The sequence below is a fragment of the Caloenas nicobarica genome, chromosome 21, assembly GCF_036013445.1.
Source record: "Caloenas nicobarica isolate bCalNic1 chromosome 21, bCalNic1.hap1, whole genome shotgun sequence".
In the NCBI taxonomy this organism is placed as follows: domain Eukaryota; kingdom Metazoa; phylum Chordata; class Aves; order Columbiformes; family Columbidae; genus Caloenas; species Caloenas nicobarica.
This window is the reverse complement of record NC_088265.1, coordinates 3,809,203-3,837,083: the sequence shown is the minus strand read 5'-3', so window position 1 is coordinate 3,837,083 and position 27,881 is coordinate 3,809,203. Positions and strand designations below refer to the sequence as shown.

Sequence of the window (27,881 nt, the reverse complement as noted above, 5' to 3'; positions counted from 1 at the left end):
TATTTACAGCCTTTCCAAGAGCAGCTCCAGCCTCCCGGTTTGACGCCCGGTGCTTTTGGGTATGGCTTGAAACCAGACAGAGCAGGCACCCAGCAATGGATATTCAGGCAAGGATTGCTAGAGTGCCGTGTCCAGCATGACCAGCAGCCTTGCAGAAACCCAAACTGGTCAGACCCTCCTCCACCAGAGGTGGAAATCAGAGAGTTTGATACGATTTCTTGCAGAGCCTGGGGGGAGATGCCCAGTGCTGCATCGCAGGAGGTTGCGCTGTGGATGGGTTTGACCGCACAGGAACGGTGTCGGCAGCTCGTGGCACGTCTCATCCCTCCCTTTCTCTATAAAACATTCCGGCATTTCTTCCCGCTTCCTTTTTGCTGCCAGCTGAGATGGGGAGGAGAAAGAATGTGGCGTTACCGCATTGCTGGGCGGTTCCGGGTGCACACCCAGTGCTGCGGGTGCACCTCAGCCACCAGTGTTTCACATTCTGTAGCCCCAGGGCCAATATTTATTTTTTTATTTTCCTTCCAGCTCTGTGTGTTCCCTTTCTCTGAGCTCCTGATCCTCAGCTCGCACGTGCCTGTGTTGCTCAGCGTGAGGACGGGGAGGTAGGTACCACCTACAGCAAAGCAAAGATCTGACGTGGGCTGCTGAGCTCCCCATGTCAAGGATGTGATTTCTGGGGTCGTTTCAGTAAAGTAAATGCCTTGATACCGATTTTTCTGAGGATGGAAAAAACTACGATTTAGCTGAAATGCAGCACATGAGCAGGGGTGAGCTGCGCATCTGGGTCTCCCACAGACTCCCAAACTGATATTAGAAACCATCTGGGTGTGATAGAGTTCTTTTGGAAATCTTAGCATTTCTCTAGATACCTAAACAAGAATTATATTTCTTTAAAAATTTGCTTCCTCTTTGGCTTTTTTCACCGCTGATGAGTTCCCAGGATTGTGTTCTGTAGATAACTCTCAAGCTCACCTTGTATAATTTTGCGTGTTGAGGAATTCCAGCTCTGCAGAGAGGGGCAGCTTGACCGGGTCTTGAGGTCGTGTTCAGGCTGAAGTCTGATATGTGAATACACAGTGTGATTATAACTCACATGGACATCCCTAATTAGGCTTTAAAGGATCAAGTTCAGGTGCTGCCTTGTCATGACAACATGCAAAACCTGTCTGAGAGGGCGGGCAAAGACCGGGGTATATTGCCCGATGCCGAGTCGTGCAGTGGCTCCGGATGGAGCTGGTTTCCATCTGACTTGGTGATGTCCCGACAGAGCCCCAGGCGGGGTTTGGTTACCTACAGATGGGCTTTTGCTTGCCGGTTACCTGCAGAGCAGCTGCTTCACGCTGCTGTCATCCTCCCAAGTGACTTATGTCTGTGGCTGTGCGCCCTGTCTGGAGCTGCCATGAGTTATCCGGTAACTGGGTGTGTGTGTCTGAGGATCCCTGAATCACCCCTTTATCGTTGCTGCACCCACGGGCACCTTCTCCGCAGGTGAGGCAGCTGCTGGTTAAAAGCCAGGAGAGCAGATCAGTGGCTGCAGATGGGCTGTTGGGTGGTGCTGGAGGAGAGAAAGCCCTCGCCGTGAGCCCGGGACGTGGGAGACACCACGGGGACCAGGGACGGTGCTCCAGCTCCTGCAGGGAAGAAAGCAGGTGAGGTTTGTTGCTGCTGGGGGTGTGCGGGGGCAGTTCTGCCTCCCTGGGCTTCTCCACAGAGACCCTGCAGCAGACACTTATTCTGCAGCAATTTTCCCTTTTTTTTTTTTTTTTTCCTTTGTAGATCAAGACTTGGGGCCGTCACGTGTCCTGGTGAGTTTTGGAATCAATCCTGGACACGCAGGGCAAAGGGTGGGGCTGGAGAACAGAAAGTGCAGCGTAGCTGGGAGCGTGTGTGTCTGCACGTGTGCACGTTCTTTAAAGCATCACTTACAGCCGTGCGTCTTGATCTGGTATGGGCACCGGGCAATCAGAAATCACAGCTCTGCGGGGAGCGAGGTGCCGTGCTGCTACCTGTGGTTCCCCTCAGCAGTCACAGAAAGATGCAAATGTAGTGTTTGGGGAAGAGAGCAATCCCTGATGTGCTTTAGAAGAATCTTGTGCATGTTTCACGAGTTAAATGAAAAGCTGGGATTCTTCGTACTTTAAAACCAAATACAATCTGAGCATCTGACTTTCTTCTTCATTATTCTTGATTTTTCACCCATGTTTTGCTGTGGTAGATCAATTAAAATATCTCGCTGTAAACTGAGAAGGAATGTGAAAGACTTGGACTGAGCTTTTGACTGGTATTTTCTGCCCATTTTCGCTCATGCCGCAAATTCTTCCCTAGGTGTGTCCTCAGCCGTATGGAGCCTCGCTGCCAGCTTTGGCCATGGGCATTATTTGTCCTCCTGGGTAAGGCCTCACCATACAGTGTTTCTAAAAGGATATGGGGGAAGGTGACTAAATAGAATTGCTGCTAATGTGAGCTTTGTGTTAGTGGCAGCTGGGAGAGCGGGGTTTGATAATGGTGCTGGCGTTTGGCAAGAGGCTGCTCGCTGTCCTGAGAAAAACAGGCATCAACCAGCACATCTGCTCTTTTCTATAACAGACCGAGTACAATCCATGCTTGGGACAAACCTATGAAATGCATTTGCCAAAAGGGACAATGGTGTTTTGCCCCTGAATTACCTTTCGTTTTAATAAGGAAAAAGGCACTTTAAAGTGCTTTGTACTAACAGTTTTTTTCTTTGCCATGAGCCCAGTGTTTGGGTTGCGGGGATGCTCAGTTCCCTGCCCGCCGTACTGCACAGCCCTGTTTGGTGTCTGTGCCACCCTGACACAAGGGTGTTTTCCTGCTGTTTTCCTGCTGTTCCAGCTGCCCCGCGGCTGCTGGCTGCCCAGCCAGGCTGCTCCCACGGCGCCTGCTACCCCCCGGCCGCTGACCTGCTCCTGGGACGAGCCCACGGCCTCCGAGCATCCTCCACGTGTGGCCTCACCAAGCCCGAGACCTACTGCACGCCCCACGGAGAGGTACGTCCCCTCCTCCCCCCGCGCTCCCAGACCTCACGCAGCGATGCCGATGCCCTTAGCCATCCTTCCTACGCTTTTGCAGGGATGCGTTTAACCTATTTCAGGTGCTTATCTCCCTTCCAACCGCGTTGGGTCATGGCACCATCTGTGGTGTCCCCTTGAGCCCTTCTCTACCATCCCCAAGGTTGAGAAGAGGAGCTGAAGCTTTTGCATCCAAAATATCCCAAGCCTTCCTATCCCTGGACTTTTTAGTTATAAACTGAACTCGTATTTCACTTGTCAAAAATGGGAACATTGCAGGTCTTTCACAAAGACTCGGAAAAGCTTTTGAGCCAAGCAACTGTTTTCAATTATGCTGGTCGTGCGGGGGCAGGAGATTGTGCTCGGGAGGATAACGTTTCAGCCAGCTGCAGATTCCCAGGCTCCAAACCTGCCACCAAACCAGAGTCAGAGTTTCAGGATAAGTCTGCCCCAGTACAGAGCTGAAAATGCCACAGGGGCAATGGCCCGATGTGAGCACTTCCTAAAGCCTTTCTCTGTCCGTCTGGCGATGTTAACCCCGTAGCTGCCCTGGCAAGAGCTAAAAAGGGAGCGGGTTCAAGGCAGGACAGGCAAAAAGGGTCTTGGAAGAGATGCTGGAGAGGAAGGGAAATGGCAGAGCTCCAGTGAAGCAGTGTTTTCTGCACCGAAATCCAGCCTAAGTGAGTCAGCCTTCTTCTGCTTTTAATTCCCCTTCAAGTTGAAGGCCAAGGTGTGGCATAAGTGGATTCGTGTTGGAGCTGGTGGTGTTCAGGTTTTTGCTCCTCTGTGTGCTCAGAGATGCCCGGGAGCCGTTTGTTGGTGTGAACTGGGGCAGCTCCCTGGCCCGGATGGGTACGAGCATCGTGTCCTGGATGCTGGGCTGGCTGCAGCATCTGTCCCTTGTCGGGTTGTTTTGCAGGCTGACAGCTGGGATCAGGCATTTCCTCCGCTCAGGCTCCCACTTGCTTTTTTGGGAGCTGTTTTGCTGCTCCCAGGGAGCAGAGCTCTTCCCTGGCCTCCCCAGCAAACCCCTGCGGCTTCTTACTGCTGCCGCGGTCCATGGACAGAAAAAAAACGAGCACTCATTTCTGGTCTAACTTAATTTCTTTTTTTTTCTTCCCAATTTCTGTTGATGCTTCAGGAAAATTGTACATATATGTACCTGTGAAATCTTCACTTAACATTGACTTTTGACAGTGACTTTTACTTGAAGAGGCTTGTGCTATGGGAACCGAGCGTCTGCAAAATCTGGTTGTCCTGATAGCAGCTGGCGTGGGCTGGTTATTCCCTTTTCCTGACCTTGAGGGATCACTCTGAAGAGCCTTCAGTTGTGATCATCTGCAGCTTTTGTAATGTTTGAAGTGGAGACTGAGCGTATCTCTGGCTGTGATAAACCTCGAGCAGAAACCGTCTGCTCGGTGCAGAATTAGTGAGTGGGGCCTGGTGTGAAACCGCAGCAGTTTCTCTTGGTGTTCAAGCCCCTAAACTATTCAGTTTTCATATTCCTTATACCTTGCCTTACAAGTACCAGAGTAAAGAGAGGTATGGAACAATTAAACAGTGGTATGTTAAGTTGCATTCTCCAGTTCTGGATTTGGGAACGGGGTTTTTGCTTCCTTACATATATGTGATCCTTTACTGAAATGAGATGCATCGTTACGGGTGGCAAAGTCCTCAAAGACCCTTATTTCTGTTCTGCAGCTCTAATGGCAGTTCTGAGTATACCAGCTCCTGTCTTTGCAGGAGAAACCCCCACGCTTTGAGCACTTCCTAGTCTTTCCTCCCTTTTCCTACTTCCCTAATTTAAGCAAAAAATAATCCCCTGAACTCAATTTTCCTATTCCCATCACACAAAAAGCACGTTATGTATTGACTCATGACTCTTTTTTTTTTTTTCTTTCGGTGACAAGCCTTGCTCTCGTTTTGTTGCCAAATAGGTACAAATTTGGAGCGGGTTTTGCAATCTCAGCATAGGGCACAGGATGAGGGGTTGCTCTCGCAGGCTGCCAGCCCAGGGTCCTACTTTTGCAATTCTACTGGGTCACTGGCTGCGGGCACCGATTTCAGCCGCTGCTCTGGCTCCCAATCCCTCTAACCTTTATACTTTGCACTGCCGATTGCTCCATTCCTTGGCTCTAGGCTCAGTCTGGTGAAACCCAGGAGGGACACTCAGCATTGCCATTTATAGACTGCAGCAATGATTAGGAAAGCGATGGGGGGTGGAAACCAGGCAGCCTGGCTTGGAAATCACTTGGCGCTTGGGAAATGGCTGTTGGAGTCAGCAGGGAAAGTAAAAGCGAGAGGGAAACAGAAAATAAAATGGAAAAATAAGCCAGCCTGGATTTGGAGTCGTAAAGGGTGTGGGAAGACTCTCATTGACTGAGGTGTGACTCAAAGCCCAGTTAACTCATCTCTTTATTTAAATGCTAAATACAGCGCTGTGATAGGAATATGGGGTCGCTTGTGCTGCCTGGCTCCAGCCGAGGGAAGGCACCGTGGGGTGGTTTTCATGTGGATTAGCGGGTTCTTGGTCCCCTGGGCTGACCCTGAGCGTGTCCTCGGCTCTTTGCTGCCGCTGGATGTGGCTTGTGTCACTGCTCTGTTTCCCGCATCCTACAGCGGAGCAGTTGGTGTGTGTAGTGACCGCGTGGATCCTCACGCCCCAACCTGGCGAGACTTCGGGTGTTAAAATGTTGTTTGCATAAGGTCGAGGAGCAAGATTTTCTTCTTGCTCTCACCCGCTTTTCCTGGGCGCTTGGTGGATATGAGGAAGGAAGGGTGAGGAGTTGCCTTCATCACCTCTTGTGTCGTGGTGACACGGGGTCATCCAGGCAGGAATCGAGATGAGAGGTACCAGAGAAGCCAAATCTCTGAGTTTAGTGATGGGAACGTGATTCCGTGGGGCAGGAGAGGATTCCTGCTCCTGCTGACAGACAGTCACAGGTGCATCTGTAGCATCTCTCCCTGTGGTGTCTCAGTGCTGAGTCTTCTCTGGCTGCTTCCAAAAATACGGGCCAATGTCTGCAAAAGGGAATATGTGCAAGACTAGTGCTTCTGTCTGCTTTATTGCTATGATCTCCTTGTCGACCGAGGAGCTCGGTACGGATCCCAACCACACCGGGTGCTCCAGCGGGCCCCAGGCGTGTAGGAACAGGGGAGAACCCGCCGAAAAGCCACCGTGCCCCCCAGCTCATTGGCTTTCCAGACCCGCGTCATCAGTCAGACTCAAGTCTTTTACACGGAAAAATGCATCTGTAAAATCGTGAAATAATCGTGGCCAGATGGGACCGCAGGGGGTCCAACTCTCCCTGCTCAAAGCAGGGCTCGTAGTTTTCGGATATGGCTTCATGGGGTTTGCACTGAATAATTTGTATTCCTGACCTGTTGAAGGTAACACAGCAACATGAGTTGCTGCTCTGTGCTTATCTCATTTTATCCTGGCATTCAGACACACCCTGCTCTTTGCAGGGATATGCCCGTACCTGCAGTGAATGTGCAGGAATAAAAAGCCTATTTTCCATTATTTTTTTTCTCCTCCTCCTCCTTTCTCTGTATTTTCCTTTGCCACACGGCTGCAAATTGACACATATGCTGGGAGACATCACGTCATTCCCTCGCAGACAAGTTGCAGAGGCAACAGGACCCTGCGATGCGTGCGGGGGGTGCAGATAAACTGGGGCAGGATGGGTTTGCAGACTGTCATCCTGGCAGATTTTAAATGAAGTTTCGCTAGGAGAGATGATGTGAGAACAGACGGGCTGAGGAAAACAGGCACCCACATGCTTGTTTTTAAGCAAGAGAAATGAACTTAATTTCCTTAAACCCCATACTTAGGATGTTTGTCCAAATTGTGTCTTCACCTCAATCTCTGCTCTCGCCTCTGAGCCTGGGGGTCACCAGTAAAACCAAATTGGGGGGCAGAGCCCTCTATTAATTTTTTGAGCATAATCTCAGAGCTCATTTTCCGGTGTCACTTCTGACTGGCCAAGAGGGGATGTGACATTAGTTGTTATGGCGAAGAGATATCTCTGCCTCAAAATCGAAGCATGGTCCAGTTTAGCAAATACCAATTGCTCACTGAGAAGTTTAACCTCGATGACATAACCATGGGGAACTTCTACCGCGTTTTCCCATAGAAAATGTATTGAGTCCTTCGCTGTTGTGCGAGCCTGGCTTAGTGATGTCCTGCCGCCAGTGTTGACAGGGAATGCAAATGGTTGGAACAGAGAACTGCATAACTTGGCTTTAACAGGTGCCCTTGCTCCCAAGGTAACTTATTCCAGCTGCCTCCCCCTATTTTTTAATAACCCTCAATTCCTCTTTATACAAATACCTTCCCACTGCTTTCCAGATTGTCCCCAAATAAACTCGGAACAGTAATTACTGTTCCTATACAATATTGTGCAAGATGACGCGAGGCTCCCATATGGGAGGCTGTGTGCCAGGAGCCCGACTGACACAGTGGCTCTTGCTGACACCGAGCTGGGTTAAACTCGGGACCAGCAAGGTCTCCACGGCTGAGAAAGGTCTTCGTTTCGTGACTGGAGAGAAGCAGCTTCCTATTTTTGCTGATGAATAACTCCAGTTTATTTTGGGTTGCGCACCTATGCCAAGAGGTTCTATTTCAAAGGCTCCCTGCTCATATTAAAATGGCAGCTAGAGCTACTTAAAATACTCTGGTCCGAGTCCATCGGCTTAAAATTGTTTGAGGTTTTTCTGCCCCTGCATGAGTGGGGAAGCATGGGAGGCTGGGCAGCTACTGGTTCACAAGGTCAGAGCAGGAGGACAGCAGCAAAAACCCGCTGCAGAGCTGTGGGGAGCCCCCAAAACCCACTGCAGAGCTTTAGAGAGCCCCCAAAACCCACTGCAGAGGGCACAGGGAGCGCTGGGGCTGCACCCACATCCCTGCATGCACCCAGGTGCCTGATGGAGTATATATAGACAATTTTTACAACTGTTGTTTTTTAATTTCTACATGGATTTTTTTTTTTTTTTGTTTTGCCTCCCTCCACCATTTCTTTCTAAAGCATGAATCTGTTTATTCTCACGAATCTGTTTATTCTCTAAAATGACTGCCTCCTGAATTACCTTTTAAAAACCTGGGAGGAATTTCCTTTAATCTCTGAACCTCCCCACCCAGCTGGGTGACTCAGGAGTAGCCTGGAGGCACAGAGGGTGATTAGTGGCTTCCCTACAGACCTAAAACTTTTGCCTTTTCAGCCCCACATCCCCTCCCGACCCCAACACAGGATTCTTTTTTGGGGCAGTAGCTCATGGGGTGGGACTTTGTCACGTATTCCCACAACCCTGCTCTGTTCCAAGTCTGTTGCTGTGATTGGGGAAAAAAGAAAAAAAAAGAGGAAAGGTGTGCACTTGGTGAATCTCTGGATTGTCATTTGTGGTAATTCCCTCTGTTCCGAGGAACTTTGAGACACATCCTGGCAGTGATAGCAAGTCCTCCTGTTGGGCAATAGGAAGGTTTCACAATTTGCACCAAGGGCATGAAATGGATTTTGCTTCTTCCAGCGTTAATTTTAGCCTTAATTAAACAGTCAGAGGGGGGGAAAAAAAAAAAAAAGAGGTTAAAAAAAAAGAGACAGATTTTCTCACCGAGCACAGCCTGGGGAAGGTTTGTCTCACACTTTAAGCTCCATCTTTTCCTTTAAATCTGGTTGCAGCTTCACTGTCACCATTGCATTGTAGCTCCTAGAAAGTACTTGTGACTGTGGCTTTGTGAATGAGCTGATAAGTATGCGTGAATCACTCCTAATGAATAATTTAGCTGAGATTAACCTTTCCCCTAGCAGAAAGCTTTCCTGCTCCCTTTGCTAATCACAGTCAGAACTGTTGTGAAGTTTAATCATGATTGGGAATCGTTTGCTGGATTATTTCTGTGGATAATTCTGGTAGTTTCCTGACAACTTGCTGCTAGTAGTCATTATCTGAAATGGGTTCTTCTGCCTGGACCCGATTATATTTTTTCTGATTCTAACTGGCAGAGCCAGGAGGAGTTGGTAGAGCCAGGGAAACTGCATGATTATATATTTTGATTTCTCTGTTTGCTTATTCTGCAATATTGTTATAAATATTGCAGTTAGCCAACTCCTGTTCTGGGATATTTATAGACAGAACATAAAGACTGTGTAAAATATTATGGAAACAGATCAGTTTTGAGTGAGGATCTCTTCTCAATATGTGCCCAACTGCTGAAAAATTCCCAGGCCTGGGGGCAGAGCAGAGTCAGGTCTGGGCTTTGTTAGGAGCTAAAACCGAGCCCATTTGTGAGCTCACATCTGTCTGCTGCTAAAACTGACTCTAGGTGTGAGCTCACATCTGTCCGCTGCTAAAAACGAGCCCAGCTGTGAGCTCACATCTGTCTGCTGCTAAAACCGAGCCCGGGTGTGAGCTCACATCTGTCCGCTGCTAAAACCGAGCCCAGCTGTGAGCTCACATCTGTCCGCTGCTAAAACCGAGCCCAGCTGTGAGCTCACATCTGTCTGCTGCTAAAACCGAGCCCGGGTGTGAGCTCACATCTGTCCGTTGCTAAAACCGAGCCCAGCTGTGAGCTCACATCTGTCCGCTGCTGCTGGGCTCTGCACTGGAGAACAGCTGGGCATCTGCTGGGGCACCAGTTGATTCTTTCTGGTCAAATCCAGCCCGCACCTTGTGTGGTTTTGTGTGAGAGCAAGCAAAAAGGTAACTCTGGACAAAGTTTCCACTAATTTTTCCTTTTTTTTTTTTTTTTAAAAAGCAGTTCTTATGAAGCTGCGTCCTTTTTTGTAGGAGACTTGGCTGGCTTAGGTGAGCCTGTTTCAGGAGTAAGGAAATATATGTAAAGGAAATATATAAACCACGAATTAATCTTTCAAAGGGGACACCAGAAATCTCGGTGCTGCTGTGTCCCTTGGCCACCACCTCCCAGGAACAGATCTGCCAACCCCAGTTTGTGTGGCCTGTTTGGTTTTGAGTTGGCTCGTTTGTTTAAGTATCAGATACTGAGATTTTAGCACAGGGTCACTTGTCACCCAATGTCTCTGCTCTGCCACTGAAAGCTGATCTCATCACTGGGGTCCCAAACATGCCCATGCCTCTGCTGTCACCTAATGCCACCCCAGCCCTTGTTGCAGGTATCTCGTTGCCTTCTTGGTGTCAGCTGTCACACCTTGTGCCAAGCACGTTCCCCTCCTCTCCCCCAAACCCACTTTCCTCCCATGATGACCTTTCTGAGCTGTCCTGCTCCACATCTGCCATCGCTGCCAAACACTGTTCTCCATCTCCCCCAATTTCTGGGGCTTTGGGACGGGTCGGTGCGAAGCGTGTGTCCCACTGCTCCGTTTGGGAGGCTGCTCTGCTGCCCAGGCCACTGACAACTTCAGTTTCTAGTTGAAGAGTTTCACACCACATTTCCTTTTGGGACAGCGTTATCCTGTAGGTCGTACAGCTCTGCCAACCTCGGGAACCTTTTTGGAGAGCGGGGTCTGCTCCTCCTCTCCATCCCACTGGGCTGGAGATGCCAAGCGCTTCATTTTGTGACCTTCCCCTCTCCCCATCTCTTGCTCAATCTCCTTCTTGCTCCTTTCTACACATTTCTGGAGGCTGCTCATGTACCGCACGTACCCAGCGGCCCCGTGTTAGCGCTTGCACGGAGCGTTGCTTGGTTAGTCAAAATTTGGGTATTTGTTTGCTCCTCAGGGACCCTGTTTTCTCCTGTCCCCGCGTTCCGTGTGCCACATCTCTGTTTGCTCCCTGAATTACATAAGTGAAGGGCTGAACTTTGAGCCGCTTGACTTCTCACCCGCCGAGCTGTTTGCTGCCGCTCTGCTCCCCGGGGAGAGCGCGGGGGGCTGAGCATCGCTGGGGGATTTGGGATGCGAGAGAAAGGCCTTTCTGTTCACCCAAACAAACAGCCCCTTGGCTGAGTGGAAAAGGCAAGCTGATCCTGAAAAGCTGCAAAGAGCTTTCTATTAAGTGCTGTCATTGTGGAAAACAGGGGCTTTGCTTAAAAAAAATGCATTTTTGACGATTTGCCAAAAATGTGGTTTAGTCGAAAGCATTTTGGTTTTAGTTCTTAGTTCGTAAAAGCACGAGTTGTGGGTTTTTTTTAATGGGGTGCAAAGAGGCCCTACATATTGTTAGTTTTATTGGTCACGGTTCTTCAGATCTCTGATCAACCAGCTTCACTGATGCCGTTTGTTCATCGGTGAGTCCACGCTGCACTTGGGCCCCTCTCCCCCGGGTCTGCAGCGGGGTCGCTCCCTCTGGCCGAGCTGGGATGGTTGCTTTCATGCGCCCCTTCTGTTCCAGTGGAGCATGAGGTGTTGCCGGTGCGACTCGCGGCTGCCGCACGCCCACAACGGGCACCGCGTGGAGAACGTCCTGTCCTCGGCCGGGCACGCGCGATGGTGGCAGTCCCAGAACGGTGAGTACCATGGAGGGGTCACCGCAGCTCCCTGCCAATAAATGGCATTGCAGGGAAGACAGTAGGTGTGGAATTCAATAGAATCATAGAATGGTTTGGGTTGAAGGGACCCTCAAAGCTCATCCAGTGCCCCCCCTGCCATGAGCAGGGACATCTGCACCAGCTCAGGTTGCTCAGAGCCCCGTCCAGCCTGGCCTGGGATGTCTCCAGGGATGGTTCAGCCACCACCTCTCTGGCCAGCCTGGGCCAGGCTCTCAGCACCCTCAGGGCCAACAATTCCTTCCCCGTGTCCAGCCTGAATCTCCCCCCTTTCGTTTAAAACCATCACCCCTTATTACAGGTTGGAAGGAAAAAAGGAAATCAATAACTTAGCTCAGGCAACTAAGTGGTTTGTTTTCCTGAAGCTGCCTCTCTGTGCCCGCAGGCATCGAGCGCGTCTCTTTGCAGCTGGACCTGGACCAGACGTTCCAGCTCAGCAGCATCCTGCTTCACTTCAGGGTTCGTGTGCAGCATCTCGCAAGGGGGTGACAGATGAGGGTGGATGGGCCCCGCTGGCTCCCCACGAGCTGTGGGGATCTCCGTGTGCCGCTCCCTTCGGGCTCCTGATAAGAAGGACGCCAGAGTCCCCATCCCTCCTTTTCCCTGGGTTTTCATGGCCATTTCCCCAGGTGTTTGGGAGGAGCAGAGCAGTCTGCTGGGGTCCAACCCCATGAGTGCCTGCTGAAAAACCTCTTTAGCGCAGATGTATACTTTGTGGCTGCAGCAGGGTTGGCCAAAGTGGGGAGACAGAAGTGGTTGGTAACCTGCAGGGGACAGGATTGCTCCAGCATCCTGCGGAGACCTGAGCCTGGAGGAGAAGGAGGAGGAGGAAGAGAACAGGCATCCCTGGGTGGGGGGGTGGCTGGGATGCGCTGTCTTACAGATGTGCCTCTTTCCCGCTCTGCAGTCACCGCTGCCCGCGGCGATGCTGATCGAACGCTCCACCGACTTCGGCAAGACCTGGCAGGTGTACCAGTACCTGGCTTCTGACTGCGCCGCCGCCTTCCCCAGCGTCCCCAGGGGCTCCCCCGAGAGCTGGCAGGATGCTCGGTGCCAGGCGCTGCAGGGCTACACTTTGCATGGGGGCAAGGTAGGATTTGGGGGGGGGTTGTGGCAGGGACCCCCTCACATGTGCCTGTTCCCTGGGTTTGGCGTGGGTAGGCTATGCAATACTGCAGAAACTTGTGGTGGCCTGGAAATCTGTTACACATATGACACCTGGTGAGGGATGGAGTCTGTGGACATCCAGCACTGCTGAGGGGAGTCCTCGGGAGGGTTCCTGCTCCTCTCGGAGGAAAGCCCTCCCTGCTTTGTGGCAAGCAAGGTGTTATGTTGGTTTTCCTGCAAAATCCTCTGCAGCCTTTTCCCTGTGTTAAGTGACGTTCTGCAGAGGCAGGTCCAGAGCACGTACTGCCCAGAGCGTGAGAAGAAAGCACCTTGTGTTTCCTGCTTTTTAACTTTTTTTTTTTTTTTTCTTCTAAGGTGAAATTTAGTGTCCAAGACCTGGCATCTACCATCACTACTTCTTACAGCCAGACTGTCAATAGTAAGTGAACAGCCTCTAGTATATCTGAGAAGGGAGAGAGGGGAACGATGCACCTCGTGGTTCTTCTTACGTGTGGTGGAGAGCACTGAGCTGGGGTAACCCCATGGGGAGCAGGTTCTCAGCAAACAAAGCCTTGAGCTGCTTGTTTGACAACTGCTCTGACACCTCCCAGGTGCCAAGGAGCAACATTTGATCTTTGATGACTCAGCTGCTGCTCCTCGGCTGATGCCTCTGTCTATTGCTCCGAGCCCTCCATGTAAATCACCTGCTGTCCCCTCACCCCTCTCTTCGCTCCCCAACAGACCTGGGACAGTTCACCAACCTGCGGATCAACTTCACTGAGCTCCCTCACATTGCACGCCAGGGATACCACTCACCCAGCACCTTCTACGCCGTGACCGAGATGCGGGTGGTGGGCAGCTGCTTCTGCCACGGGCACGCCGACCACTGTGCCCCTTCGGGAGACCTGCACACCGTGGTGAGCTTTGTCTCTTGACTGGGTGGAGGGCACACAGGAGTTTTCAGCAGGCTCCTTCGTGCCCAGGAGGATTTGTCAGTGCAAGTTATCAGCCGTTGTGGGATTCTCGTCTTATGCTTGTCTGCTTTGCCTTGAGCGAGGTTGTCCCTTGGGTGGGTGGTGGGAATCGCCCTGTTGCTGTGGGTGAGGAGCAGCCTGTCCCCAGTGCTGGAGCTTCATCCCTGTGCAGGGAACGGGGCTGCGCGGGGGCAGGAGCAGGACGGGGCTGTGCTGGAAAAGGGGTCAGGGGGATGAAGCCCTGAACCCATCCAAGAGGGTACAACGTTGTCTGTGCAGCAGGTCCACGGGCACTGCATGTGTCAGCACAACACGGCTGGACCCAACTGCGATCGCTGTGCCGCCCTCTACAACGACCAGCCCTGGGCACCTGCAGAGGACGACAATCCCCACGAGTGCCAGAGTACGGCGAGTGCCTTCCCCTCTCCTCTTCCTCAGACCTTTCCTCAATCCCGCGAGCAGCAGCAGTGAGCTCCGAGACCTTTTACTGGGATGCTTTGTGGGGTTGGATTGTAACGTGGATATCTCTGCAAAAGGCACCCCGACATGTTTGCACCTGGGCTTTGCTCCGCAGGGCTGCACCAGTGCTCGGCCATGCTGTCCGGCCCATGCCAGCTTGGTCTTGGGGGGGTTTGCGGCTGTCACTGTGTCACACAGGGCACTTGGGCACCCTCTAGTGCTGGAGCTGCTGCTGCTGGAGGGGTTTGCACGGTTGCAGCACTAACTGAGTTGTTTTGATGGGGTTTTTTTAGGGTGCAACTGCAATGGTCACTCGGCATCGTGTCACTTCGACCCGGAGCTGTACCATGCCAGCGGAGGGGCGAGCGGGGGTGTCTGTGACAACTGCCAGCACAACACCGAAGGCAATAACTGTGAGCGCTGCAAAACTAACTATTTTCGCAACCCACGGCAGGATCTCGCCCATCCTGAAGCCTGTTTGCGTGAGTGCCCGCTTACCCCACTGTAGCACCTTCCCCAGACCCCAAAGCCACCCCTCATGCCCCTCACCAGAGCTTCTTTTTGCCTGTTTCCAGCCTGTGAGTGCGACCCGGACGGCACCGTGCCAGGCTCCATCTGCGACCCGCTGACGGGGCGCTGCGTCTGCAAGGAGAACGTGCAGGGCGACCGCTGCCACCTCTGCAAGCCGGGGTTTGCCCAGCTGGCCAACGCCAACCCCATGGGGTGCCGCAGTGAGTACACCCTAAAACATCCCCTGCTTCCCGGGGTGCTCCTATTCCCCCTGCGCTCATTGTCCTCGGTGGCTCTGAAAGGGACGTGGTTCCCAGCCGGCTTTGATTTGGGGTTTCTAAGCCAAAGCCCTGTTTTGCAAAGGCTTATGAAAACCCCCTTGCTCAGGCTGTGGCCTGTCTCAGGTATAAGTTTGGCAAAAAGCACAGGAAAAGTGGAGATTGGGGTGTCCGTAGCGCTGTATCCCCTTCCCGAGTGCCTTTCTGGGCGCACAGGTCTCGGGAAGCCGCAGGGGATGCTGGAGGCAATGCCGAGGGGGCTGCGCACAGCAAAGGGCAGCATCACCTCACGGCAGCGCTGCAGGGATGCTGCCCGGTCCTGCAGCGCTTGGGTGGGCACCACAGTGTTAGAGCAGGGACGCGGGTCCTTCGTGCCAGGCTCAGGCACGCAGAGAGAGAAAGAAGAATGTGTCTTTGGGTGGCTACAAGGCGCTTCGTTGGACGTGGCTTTGTGGGAAGCCAGGCTGGTGCTCGGCACCCGTTTTGAATATGACAAAACCCTCCCTGTTTCAGGATGCGCCTGCAACGTGCTGGGAACGCAGCAGAATGTGCCCTGTGACGATGAGACGGGGAGATGCGTCTGCCTGCCCAACGTGGTGGGGAACGACTGCGACCAGTGCGCGGCTGAGCACTGGGACATGGGCAGCGGCCGCGGCTGCCGGCCCTGCGGCTGCCACCCCCACGGCTCCCGCAGCCCCCGCTGCAACCAGGTACCACCCCCTGCATCCTCAGGGGAGACTCAGCATATTTTCAGCAATGGTGCTTTTTCATTTCCCTGCCTTCTTTCATGCATGCACCTGTAAGCTTTCTGTCTTAGCACCGTGCCAGGGTCTCTCAGAGCATCAAAAACACCTCTTGGGTGGCTCTGTTGTCCCATCTGTAGGAGCCTCCACAAAAGGGCTGTGCATTCTCTAGCGCATCCTGCTCTTATTTTCCTTTTCTTGTTTCCTAGAAAACACTATGACAGGCTATTCAGGAAAATGAAAGAAGGTGGTAATTACCAAGACAAAATTAAGCCATTTTAAAAGGTTTGATATTTAGTAAGGAAGTCCTAATAAGAGATCTTTACGCAGGCAATGCAAGTTAATTATCCTCATTTGTCAATGAAAAGCATGTGTGTCACTTCAGGCTTAAGAGACAACAGGGAAAATTAGCATTAAATGTAAAATAAAAAAAAATTACAAACTCTGAGAGCCAAAGGTAGGTCCCAGATGAGCTAATTGCATGCAGGAGACCTGACGTGGCAAACCAGCTGCTTGTGGGCGATTCCTTTGTCTTTGAAACAAAGCCTAGAACTCTGCTTTGCCATGCTTGGGCTGTTTGGAGGCTCTTTGCTTCGCTGTGGCTGAGCCTGCGTCCTGGGACGTGAGCCAAAGAGAGAAGACTGTCCATGTGGTGGCTTTCCCAGGAAAGTGGCTGGAACCATCTCCCCAATGCGTTTCTCTTTCCACAGTTCACGGGGCAGTGTCTGTGCAGAGAAGGTTTCACGGGACGGACGTGCTCGGCCGTGCAGGAGCAGGTCTGCCCAGATAGGCACTATGGAGACGTCCGCGTAGGGTGCACAGGTAGGAGCATCTGTTTTGTTTCGGCTCAATGTCACTTAGCACTGTGAAATCCCAGGTTACCTGGGAAAAAGCATCTGGCCTGTGCCCTGACATCAGCGATTCCCACGCTAGTGTGCAAGAGAAATTCGTAGAGTCATAGAATACCAGGTTGGAAGGGACCACAAGCTTCGTATGGTCCAACCTTTCTTTGCAAAAATTTCCTCTCTGGAACAGCCACCCCGTCAATCCCTGTTGCATCTCCAGGTGTCCACCAGTCCCCTCCCAGCAGCCTTGGGTGAGACCCTTGGCCGTGCTGGTCTGGCCATGCAGAATCAGGGGCCGGGTGAGCAACCAGGCTCGGGAACTCTTCCCATTCCTCTGCCCGCGTAATCTTCTGACATGCTGCAGGGGCTGATAGGTGGGGCTAGACTTCAAGGTTTTACCAAAAATGTTTGGACCAGATGATCCTCGTGGTCCTTTCCAAGCTGGTATTCTATGATTGTGCTGGCATCCCGTTAACAGGGTCTGATTTTACATATGCATATCAAATTTTTTTTTTTGTCCCCCTTTTTGGTGGGGGACATCTCTCCACCTGTAAAGAGATTTTAGACATGTACAGTGTTGCCATGAACCGTATGTTGACCTAAAGAAAATGGGAAGAGCAACAGTAACTCCAAAGTGTCAGAAAATATTTAACATTCAAACTTGTTTTCACATGGACCAAAAGACGTGCCATATTCAGATACAAAGCCTCTTGTCATCAGCAACTGTGACCACTTTAGAATGAACCAGTTCATTGCATGCTGAAGCAACATTGTTGGTCAAGAAACCAGTTTCTGGCATAGCACTATTTGTAGTTACTTTTGCTTTGTCTGAGAGACTGCAAATAATAAGATGTAGACATTAACACCTCGTGAATACATTTAACTTTCCATTTAGCTGTAGATTTATTCAGCATGATTGTAGATAAGGGTAGCAGCAAACAATCATTGGAGCTTAAAGAACATTTTTAAAATAAGTACCAAGGCCTCATATTTGTTCTGAAACTGTTTGTTTTATTTTCAGGGAATATTGTTTAACTTAATTGTCTTGATTGTCCACCTTTCCATCCCCCAGAGTGTGACTGTGACTTCCAGGGCACAGAGGACGCGGGGTGCAACAAGACCACGGGCCAGTGCCTCTGCCGCCCGGGTGTCACTGGTCCCCGCTGCGACCGGTGCCAGCGCGGCCACTGCAGCACCTACCCCGGCTGTGAGCTGTGTCACCCCTGCTTCCGCGCCTACGACGGGGACATCCAGCGCCTGCGCCTGCACCAGCTCGGCCTCAGCAACTCCACGTCCCGGCTGCCCGCGGGGAGCGGGGGGTCTCGCTTCGGCCCCCGCCTCGCGCAGGCGGAGGGCAACGTGCAGCAGGCGCAGAGCATCCTCGGCCAGTCGCTGGTGACGGAGCAGAGCCTGGCCCAGGTGGGCAACGCGCTGGCTGCCATCAGGTGAGGGACGGATGCTGCTAACAGGGCGCATCTCTTAGCCGGGAGGAGACGCTGACTTTTTTCTATGTGCACACTCCACTGGTTACACTGAGCTGCTTGCATGTGTTCTGCTTTGTTTTTTGTATCTGAGAACCTTGCTATGCTGAAAGGTGAGCAGGGATGTGAGATAGCAGTGCTTCCATGCATGCCTGTCCTGTGCAAAATATTCCAAAGTCAGCATCTTGCCCAGTCCCTTCGTGACTCTCTGCTGCCTCCGCAAGCCTGCAAGGCCATGGCATGTCCTCGGTCATCGGCTCTCCAGGCTCTGAAGTGTTCAGCGGGTGTTGGCAGCATCCTGGCACAAGAACACCCTTCTCTCTGCCTGCAGGTGCTTTGCTCTCTACTTGAAGTCACATTTTCTGCTTTTTCTCTCTCAGAGAGCAGGTCCAAGGCATAAATCCTGACCTTCATTTTCTGGATGAGACTGCCTCTCTATCGAGGGAGCTGGAAGCCCTCAACAGCAGCTTGCTTATCACTAACGCCCAGTATCAGAGCAAGAAGAACCAGTTTGAAAGCAGCATCAGCACAGATCTGTCAGGTACAGTGCTGAAGCTCTGATATCTCTTAATTTGCAGCCGTTAATTTACCTCAACGTGACTGTGCCTCGTGGTTTCCCACCAGCTGGGTGGATGAGATGGAATTTTTAACCTGCTGTCAGCTTAGAAACAGCAAACACATCTTCCCTCCCCAGCAAGAGGGATGCTTTCTACCCAGCCTCTGGTCCACGACCCAGGATTTCATGTTATCGGGTTATTTGCCCTGGCGTTTTGGGCCTGGGTGGCTCGTTCCATGGGCACCATGTTCTCATCCCCTGGCCAGCATAAATTGCGATGCCGGGGTGCAGTGGGAAGCGGGGAGCCCTGCTGGGAACATGTCACCGAACCTGGGAGGCAGCTGAGATAATGAAGGTTGCGCGCAGATGGATGGGATGGAGGGGTGGGGAAGAGAGCCAGGCGGCTGTCAGGCGCTTAAGAGAAGAGCTAATTAAGCCCTGCGGTGATGCTGGTGGTAGGCTGCCATCATATCCCCGCTGCAGCTGATTCCCTCCACGTGTCTCATTGCTGCCTCCCCCTCATCGCTGCAGCGCAGGGCTCAGCCCTGGGACGTGGGCAGGTTTGCTCAGCACCTCTTCAGCCAAGCGGGGCTTGGAAGTCCCTGTCCTTCCAGGCTGGGGTGGTTGGGGGGAGCCGGGGAAGGGCTCTGAGCCCTGTCCTGCCAAAGCCCTTTGGGGCTGCATGGAGCAAAGCCCAGGATCATCGTGTGCACATCATGTTGCTTTAGTTTCATTTCAATCTTTAGCCTCAACCCAGAGCTCACTCCTTCATGAAATCTCTGTAGCTCACTGAAGGAACGGCTGAAAGGCGTTTGGAAATAAAAGGAGCTTTTTCATTGTGCTGTAGTGACTAATCACTCTGTGTCCCCCTCCTCTCGCTGCACACATCCACTCACGGGCTATAGTCAGCGCCTTCATTTCGGTAGCTGTGCTGCATTTATGAGTCACGGAGTCATTTGTGTCATTTATCGGTTTTATTCCCGCAGGAGCCTTCAAGACAATCAGCTCTGCTTACCAGACGTCCACCAATGCCAGCAGCATCGTCACCGGTACCTCGGGGCTGCTGGCCGAGTCCCGGGGGAGCCGCAGGAACGCGGCGGCGCTGGAGGGGCGGCTGGCCGAGTCCACCTCCAAACTGCTGACCCTGAAGGGCGAGATGGCCTCATCGCCCAACCTGACCCCTGTCATAAATAAGGTGAAGAAGCAAAGTGGTTTTCTGGCTTGCCCACTGCACGTTGCTGGTTTTCAAGAGGGCTCTGTAGTGCTCGGGAAGTCTCATCTTGCGGTCATGTGCTCAAACAGTCCAGGACAAAGTTTCTGTCCAGAGAGACTCGTAACTGGCATCCAAACAACCTGATGCTTTAGGACATCAGTGGAGAATTGTCTGAGCATCCCTTGCCTGGGGATCACAGATACTGAAGTGCTGCCCACCACCCCCTCCCAGGCACACACTTTTTCCTCCAAGGACTTTCTCATGTGTCAGTTCTTGTATCTCAAAGACCCACTTAATTTCTGCATGATGTTTCTTTTATTTCTCCTTCGCTGCTTTGTTATTGCCATGGAGATCCATTTCGGTGTCTCCTAATGCACGGTTGCTGTGGAGACCACCAGCCTCCCCGCTTTGCTTTTCAGGGCACCAACACATTCCCAAGCGACCAGCCAGTGCTGGTGCTTGCACGGGCTCTGGGTTTGCATGTGCCCCTGCTGCAGTGGCTTTTGGTGGGAGGTAACTCTAGGAGATGCCATGTAATTGAAACCACTGATGTCCAGGCAGGAGGGCAGGGTCTTCTCATCCCATTCTCCCTCCCAAAGCAAACTGCACAGCTTGAACAGGGTTCCCCTGCCACGAGGGAAAGAGTTGCTGTCCTGAGAGTAAACGAGACGTTTGCTCCATGCAGACGTGCTCTGTGTCATTCTTTGTCAGCCGCTGGGGTTCAGGTCCTGTTCTGCTCCTATTTGTGCTCCACCTTGGGGTGGTGAGGAGATGCTGACCTTGAGCTGCTGTCTCAGGTGTGGGCGTTCAGCGCTGCCGTACGCGTCCGTAGCTCTGGCTGCCCTTCTCAGATGCAGTCATGCTCTCCGGTCATTTGGGCTGTATTGCCGTCAGCCCCATTAAGAGGGCTGGTTCCATCCCTGTTCCTGTGCAGCTGTTCCAGCTCCCTTGGCCAAGGGTCTGTTGGTTCTCCTGGAGAACAGGAGCTGAGGGGAGACCTTCTGATCTCTGAACTGCCTGAAAGGAGCTTGGAGCCAGGGGGGGTCGGGCTCTGCTCCCCAGGAACAAGCGCCAGGACCAGAGGAAACGGCCTCAAGTTGCGCCAGGGGAGGTTGAGGTTGGATCTTGGGAACAATTTCTTCCCCAAAGGGCTGTGGGGCATTGGAACAGGCTGCCCAGGGCAGTGCTGGAGTCACCATCCCTGGAGGGGTTGGACAGACGGAGATGAGGTTCTCAGGACATGGGGCAGTGCCAGGGCTGGGGGAACAGTTGGACTTGATGATCTTGAGGGTCTCTTCCAGCAGAAATGATTCTGTGATTCTATTGAAACTGTGGCCCCTGCGATGTGCCGGTTTGTCTCCCTGAGGTCACTGAGGTCTCTCTCCCTCTCCAGATCTGCGGTGGCTTCCGAGCCGAGACCTGCGCCCCTGCCCGCTGCGAGGAGCTGCTCTGCCCACGGGACAACGGCTCTGCCTGCGGGGGTGGCCGGCCCTGCCGCGGCATCTTCCCGCTCTCGGGGGGGGCCCTGGCCGCGGCCGGGGCGGCTGCCAGGGAATTCCGCAGCCTGAGCGCCCGGCTCCGGGACACGGCACAGCTGGTGAGTTTGGGCAGCGCTCGGTCCGTTGGTGTCCAGCCTGGTGGGGGGACAGCTGTGGAAAGAAGCATCTGCAATAAAATACCCAGTCTCAAAGTGGATTCGAGGCTTGATCTTCTGGATCAGCTTCAGAAATTCAGGAATTTTTGAGTGGGAGACTCCCTGCTATGTGCGTGGGTCTCGCCTGCCTCCGGCACAGGAGCCACGGAGCTGGAGGAACACGAGCAGCTCTGGAAATGTCACCAGAAGCCTGTCCTCCTCCTGGTTTGGGGATAAGTGTGGCAGAATTAGTGATGTGGAGACTTCTCTGAATCCGCAGGTGTATCTGCTCTAACATTTGATGCAATCTAGAGTACGTGTGCTAGTGCTGTTGCACGATTTTTCTACAGCCTCTCAGGTGCTTGCAAAGATAAAGCGAGTTTTCAAAGTAATTCAAAATCCATTTCAAAAGTGTTTTAAAAAGCTAAACAGTACTGCCCCACTTTGAGAGCTTCCTTTGCAAATCCAACCCTCAATCTCTTAACACATAATCCTTTAAAGTGGTGGCATATTAAGAATGGGAAATAATATAGTATCAAAGTGCCTTGCCCAGTTTACTCAGTTGAGGTAGGGCTGTTGGGATTCCAGATCAAGAAGAAATGGCTCCATCAGGATGTTGTCATTTGCAGATTAAAACGACAGAGACATCTGCAAATCAGATTCAAAGCAATGCTCGGCGGCTTGCGGACCAGATGAGTGTAACGAGGACCCAGATAGAAGGAGATGTGCGGCGCATCCAGCAGTTCATCCAGCAAGTTCGAAACTTCTTGTCAGGTAGTGCTCTGCAGGTTGTAAAGTGAGCGTGTGCAGGTTGTTTTGCGTGTGGAAAAACTTCTTTTTTACAGTGATGTTATGTGTGAGAGTACAATACAAAAGAGGCAGCTGAATAGCTCACCCCAGTTAAGCTCTCAGATATGCAGTTTATCTGCGCATGGGTGTTTATGTAGCAAAGGTAATGCACATCCTCTGAGACAGCAAGGCAGGCTTGGATAGTGTTTTCTGAAAAGCAGAAGAAATTTCAGCAGTACGGAGCTCTGCAATTTTGTCAGGAGTTGTAGTCTGGCCAGCTGACTTGCTCAGGCTTGACTCTGCTGTCCAGATTGACCCCAAATTGATCCGGGATGTTTTATCTGTGTCAGCTTCCCTGGGATGTCACCAGGGCAGACCCTCCCTGCTTCCCTACAGAGACCTTTGGGGGCCATCTGGGAGGTCCATGGGGCAGGAGGTACCGCACAACCTTGACCTTCTGTGCGCGGGGCTTCACAGAGGGGTCTCCAGCGTCCCTCCGGGAACTGCTCTCAAATATTACCTCTTAGACAATGAACTGAATTAACGCAAGTGAAAAGCTGTGGAGGAGCCAGTCTCTCGTCTGTAGCACGGACAACATCTTGCTTTGGGCCCCGCTCTCTGCCGCAGAGCCTTGTATCTTCTCGGGGACTCGAGGACGAACCCGTCCCATGGCCGGTGCCCTCTGAGGATTTGCAGTCGCCGTTGACCTGGTGCAGAGAAGTTTACACCCGCTGACCAGAGATAAACAGACAAATCTTCTCTGGAGCAGACTATTAATCAGATGAGAATTCCTTGTTGTCCTATAAACCAATGGGATGACTTATTGTTTGCAGACAGATTGTAATAACATAATGATCCTCATGAGCATTAGCTGAATAAGAAAATCGGGTCATTCGGTGCTGCGTGGTGTTAATGATGAGTGAAGATATTTCTGAGCTAATTGCTGGACTAATGTCCCTTGGGCTCTGCCTGCTTCTGATTCCTCAGTTTTATTAGCTTTTATTTGTGAAATAAAAAAAGCTTGTCTTGAAACACAACCTTGTCTGCTCAGTGAGGTTCACCTGACTCTGCTCTGACTTAGCCACGGTGTTCTTATTGCCTAATTGAAGGTATCATTTTAGTCCTTTCCTGAGAGTTTTCCTGATGTGAATGACAAGTACGTTAAATTCAGGAGGATTAAATTCCGGGTGGACCCTGGCAGCTGTCTGAAATGAAGAGACTGTGTGATGGGACGCACGGCTGGACGCCTGCCCTCATCCTCCCTTGCGTTCGTGCTCCTGCCTTTCCCCTCGCCCGTTTCCGACCCCGTCTCCCTGTTTGCTCTGCAGACAAGGACACGGACCCTGCCATTATTCAGGAAATCAGTGAGACTGTTCTCTCCCTACGCCTCCCCACGGATGCTGCTGCAGTCCTGAGAAAAATGGCTGAGATCCAAAACCTGGCGACGAAGCTGCAGTGCCCGGAGAGCGTCCTTGCCCAGACGGCCGGGGACATTGCCAAGGCCAAGCGGCTTCAGCAGGAAGCAGAACAAGCCAGGTTGGCTGGGGTTCAAGGGCTTTCGGCAGCTGATGATCACGCAGCCGGAGTGAACGTGGTGGTCCTCAGCTGGGTTGAAATCTCACTCTACTGAGCTGTGCTGACTTGCACGATCTCAGGTTTTAGCTCAGGATCTTCTGTGTCCATACGGTGCCTAAAAGAACGAGTCTACAGCCTCTACAGGCGCCTCCTTGTTGCCCCAACGCACATAAGAAATCCGCCAAGAACAGGTTGTGTTGTAGATACTACAACAGGAAGGTCTTTACCAAAAGTAATGGAGGCTTTTCTCTACCTCTTGAGTCCCTGTGATGGGAAATAACAGGGTTGCCCTGGTATTATTTGATATTGGTGACCTACATCCTAATTGCACAAGAGAGCATGAGGAGATTAAATGGGCTATTTGTTTTCTGGGTGAAAGTTGGGAGGATTATCCCGTGGTCCCTTAAAGAGTAATTACAGAGCGTCCTTGCAAATTTGGAGCATCTACTTTGTCACATGTTGACTTGCAGCAATATCCCAGCGCGAAGGTTAAGGGGATAAGTATGTAAACTCCTTGGTAGCGTCTGACACCTGCTTAACCTGCTGGAAGTGATGAGACAAGGGAGTCTGGCTTTCTACAAGGAGCTCTGACCCAGCCTGAACAGTCCCACTGCAGGCAGGAAAGCGTTCTTTGAAACTGCTTCAGTGGTTATTGCTTTCCCTTAAATACTTTTTCTTGCACCACTTACAAAATGAATGCTTCTTTGCTTGTTTAAAGGAAGGCTTTTCTCTCTCCTCCTGTTTGTCTCCTCTGCTTTTGGGGTGTGAAATGGAAGTAATGCTTTTCTCGAAAGAAACCTGCTGTCCTGGCTGGGATGCGGTGTGCCCAGATGTGTGGCTTTTTGGGGGAAGAGGGGGAGAAGTGAGACTGCAGCCCCCTCAGCCTTGCTTATTTTGCCTCTTCAACCCTGACTTCCAGCCCATGCAATTATTTACACTCACTCCTGGCCGTTCCCCACGTTTCCCCAGGAACCGGGCGAATGCCGTGGAGGGCAACGTGGAAGAGGTGGTTGGGAACCTGCGACGAGCAAACACGGTGCTGCTGGAGGCCCGGGGTGCGATCAGGGGCTCCGGGTCTTCCCTTCGGTTCATCCAGGAGCGCGTTGATGAGGTGAGGGATGTGCGGTGACTCCCCAAATAACGATACTGTGCCCTGCTCCTTGGAAACTTCCCCGCTTGGTAGAGTCCTGCGCCAGCGCAGTTGAGAAATGGGATCTGGTGAAGCTTTTGCTTTAAAAAAATTCTTTTTATTTTCTGCTGTGCCTCGCTCGTGTGCTTCCCTAAACTCCCATCGCGGTCCCTGCCAGAGTCCCCCGAGACAAGCCCCACTTGTGCCATGTCTGAGCAGCGCAGCTGGGGTTTGGATGCGATTTCCTTCTTAACGTGGAGAGCTTTGCCTTTAGATCGAGGCTGTTCTTGGTCCAGCCGAGAAGAATGTCAAGTCCATCGCGGGCCAGCTGGACGGGCTGATGGAGCGGCTCTCGCAGCTGCAGCGCGGGGCGGACCAGAACCGCCTGCGGGCCACGGACGCGGGACAGACGGCCGGGCGGGCGGGCGAGCAGGCCAGGAGTGCACAGCAGGTACCGGCATGGGACACGTCGCCGGCCGCGGAGGTCACAGCTGTGCTGCACTGTCACTAGACGGCAAAGCCAGCTGTGTCCTGGCATGTTTTGGGATGAGCCAAGCAGCCTTTCCCATTCGGGCCGTGCCTTATTGTGTCACTTATTAATCTGATGCGGTATCCCACTACTGAATTTTTCTAGGAGCTTTCTCAGTCATAATGATTTTTGCTGGGAACTTACCTCTGCTTTATCTCCCACCTGAGGCAGAGTAGCCCATACAGCCGTCAGCATCTTTTGGAGTGCATAGAATCATAGAACAGTTTGGGTTGGAGGGACCTCCCCAGCTCCCCCAGTGCCCCCCCTGCCATGAGCAGGGACATCTGCACCAGCTCAGGTTGCTCAGAGCCCCGTCCAGCCTGGCCTGGGATGTCTCCAGGGATGGGGCATCTACCACTTCCCTGGGAAATCTATTCCTGTATTTTAACCACCCTCATTGTCAAACAAAGTAAATGTAGAAAAGCACACATCGCACAGTTACGCATTTTCATGTAACATCATGGCAAAGTTCTAGTGCAGCACCCATTTAATATTTATAATAAAATGGATTCGACATTAGAAAATCCTCTTTCCTCCACTCTATTTGCTTGATCCTACCTGCACCGCTTATTTGCTTTTTCACAGGCTTTTGAACAAGTGAAACAAATGTACGCTGAGCTGAAGAGAAGGACGGAGCAGAGCCCGGCTTTGGGAGAGCAGGGCAGCAGGGTGCAAAGCATCAACCTGGAGGCACAGGCTTTGTTTGAGGAAACTTTGGCCATGATGCTCAGGATGGAAAGTAAGATTCTTTGTGAACCCAGTGTAATAATCTCACACACTAGGGAAGGGATTTTGACTCCTGGTGGGGTGAGGGAAATAAATTATGATGAAGACAAATGTACTTTTGGCAGTGAGATGGGGCAGATTTGGGCTGCGTCTGCTGGTGCTGTGCCAGTAAATTTGGAGTTTGCAGGGGTGCGTGGGTGGCTGTGGATGGGATCCCCTGCCTGCAGTGCTGATGCACACATTTTCCTCCGCGTGCTTATGTTTTTAAACATTCGAAAGTAATGGTTTTGTCTGGAGCGGTTGTATTTTAGTTTTTCTTGCCCCACCAGAGCTGTGCAGGAGGGAGGTGCAGGCTCAGCCCAACCTACTGGGGAAGGTCATGGCCAACACACCTTCCTCCTGTCTGATCATCACATAACCCTTTTTGCCTTCTCTCCTCAGCTTTAGAGACGGAAATTCAGGAAAGCAACAAGGCTTTGATGTCCAAATCGGCCAGGCTGTCGGGGCTGGAGGAACGGGTGGGAACGATCCGGGACACCATCAACAAGCGAGTCGCCTACTACGAGAGCTGCTCCTGAGCGAGCTGCCCGCGTTGCCTTCACCCTCTGCAGACACTGACTTGTGTATTTATTCCCATTTTCTGGCTGGAGTTCTCATGTGCCCGACGTCTCTATTTTTAGCAAATCGAGTTTCCGTACCTCTGGAAAATAACTGCGCTGAGCCAAAGGAGCAACCCCCTGGAGAGGCTTAATGTTGCCTGGACTGGCTGCAGGTGCCTGGTGGTTGGAGAAAAAGGGGGAGAGACATCAGTCTTCCATGGCAAATAAAAACATCCCCGAAGTTATTTCCAGAGGGGTTTATAAACCAAGAAATAATTTCTTTTTCTTGTTTTCAGCAATTCAGGCTCTTTTAGCTGAATTTCACTGTTCAAATTAAAACCCCCATGGGGAGCCTTTTAAAACTTTTTATCTATGCTGCAGTTAATCCTTGCCATGACTTCAGTACTTCCTTCCTACATCTTTCTTCAAAGAGCTAGATCACAGAAATGGAGAATCTTATCTCTGTTGTATCTACACAATATCCCTGTGTTTGTCTCAATAAGAGAAATGTTATTTCGTACTCAAAGGTGAAGTCAAATGTCTTGTTTGACTTTCTGCCACAATCTGCTTATTTGCCACGTAACGCTTCACCAGAAAAATGCCAGGGGGAGCAGGTCTGCAGACGCACGAGGAATCCTTTAGAAAGGACTTAACAGACCATTTCTACATCAAATCTTTATGAATAACCGACACGCACTTTACAAAACAAAACTTGGCTTTATTAAGCAAGTATTTATTGCACAATTACAGGCTCGGAAGCAGGGAATTCAGACCTTGCTGTGATTATTATCAGACATATGGAGGTTGCTAGCAGGTTGTCTTTCCTTTTGTAGCTGAAGTGAGAACTGGGCAGCTGGTTGATGCTGAACTTCAGAGTGCCAAAGCCTGGGACTAACCAAAATCTCAGGACTGGATAGGATGCAGATTGTAAAAATAACTGAGCTGCCACTGAGTAAAACTCTGCATGGCTTTGGTTTAATGGGATTTACGTTGTGCAGTGTACTTATTATGCATCAGACAACTAAACAGTATACAGAAAACAAAAGCTTGTAGCACTGAGCGATGTCGTGTGGATAATATACACTGAATGTGCTAGCAGTAGCCTCAGACTTTCCCTTGCCTTCTCCCAGCTTTAACAACCTAGAAACAGCCCGAGGTCGCTGCGTGGATGGGTTCCTGGGACGAACGTCCTCGGTCGGTCGCTGCTCTCTGGGACGCTGCTGCCCGCCCGCTCCCAGCGGGACA

At 51.7% G+C, this 27,881-nt stretch overlaps 1 protein-coding gene across 2 annotated transcripts; it reads left to right on the top strand.

Moving 5' to 3' along the window:
* The first annotated feature begins 1,621 nt into the window (after nucleotides 1-1,621).
* On the top strand, nucleotides 1,622-27,392 carry LAMB3 (laminin subunit beta 3). 2 transcript variants are annotated; one of them, XM_065649202.1, is made up of 24 exons: nucleotides 1,622-1,652; nucleotides 1,780-1,808; nucleotides 2,329-2,393; nucleotides 2,857-3,011; nucleotides 11,337-11,451; nucleotides 11,876-11,949; nucleotides 12,398-12,580; nucleotides 12,973-13,036; nucleotides 13,339-13,514; nucleotides 13,854-13,974; nucleotides 14,324-14,512; nucleotides 14,606-14,761; nucleotides 15,332-15,528; nucleotides 16,272-16,383; nucleotides 17,479-17,851; nucleotides 18,268-18,428; nucleotides 19,430-19,638; nucleotides 21,050-21,253; nucleotides 21,919-22,063; nucleotides 23,407-23,614; nucleotides 24,623-24,764; nucleotides 25,057-25,233; nucleotides 25,897-26,050; nucleotides 26,479-27,392. In XM_065649202.1, exons 3-24 carry the CDS (start codon nucleotides 2,345-2,347, stop codon nucleotides 26,613-26,615), a joined length of 3,501 nt encoding a protein of 1,166 aa, XP_065505274.1. In that variant the 5' UTR covers nucleotides 1,622-1,652; nucleotides 1,780-1,808; nucleotides 2,329-2,344; the 3' UTR covers nucleotides 26,616-27,392. The 2 variants fall into 2 exon arrangements, with proteins under 2 accessions (XP_065505274.1, XP_065505273.1); XM_065649201.1 differs by having other exon boundaries at nucleotides 13,851-13,974.
* Nucleotides 27,393-27,881: the final 489 nt, after the last annotated feature.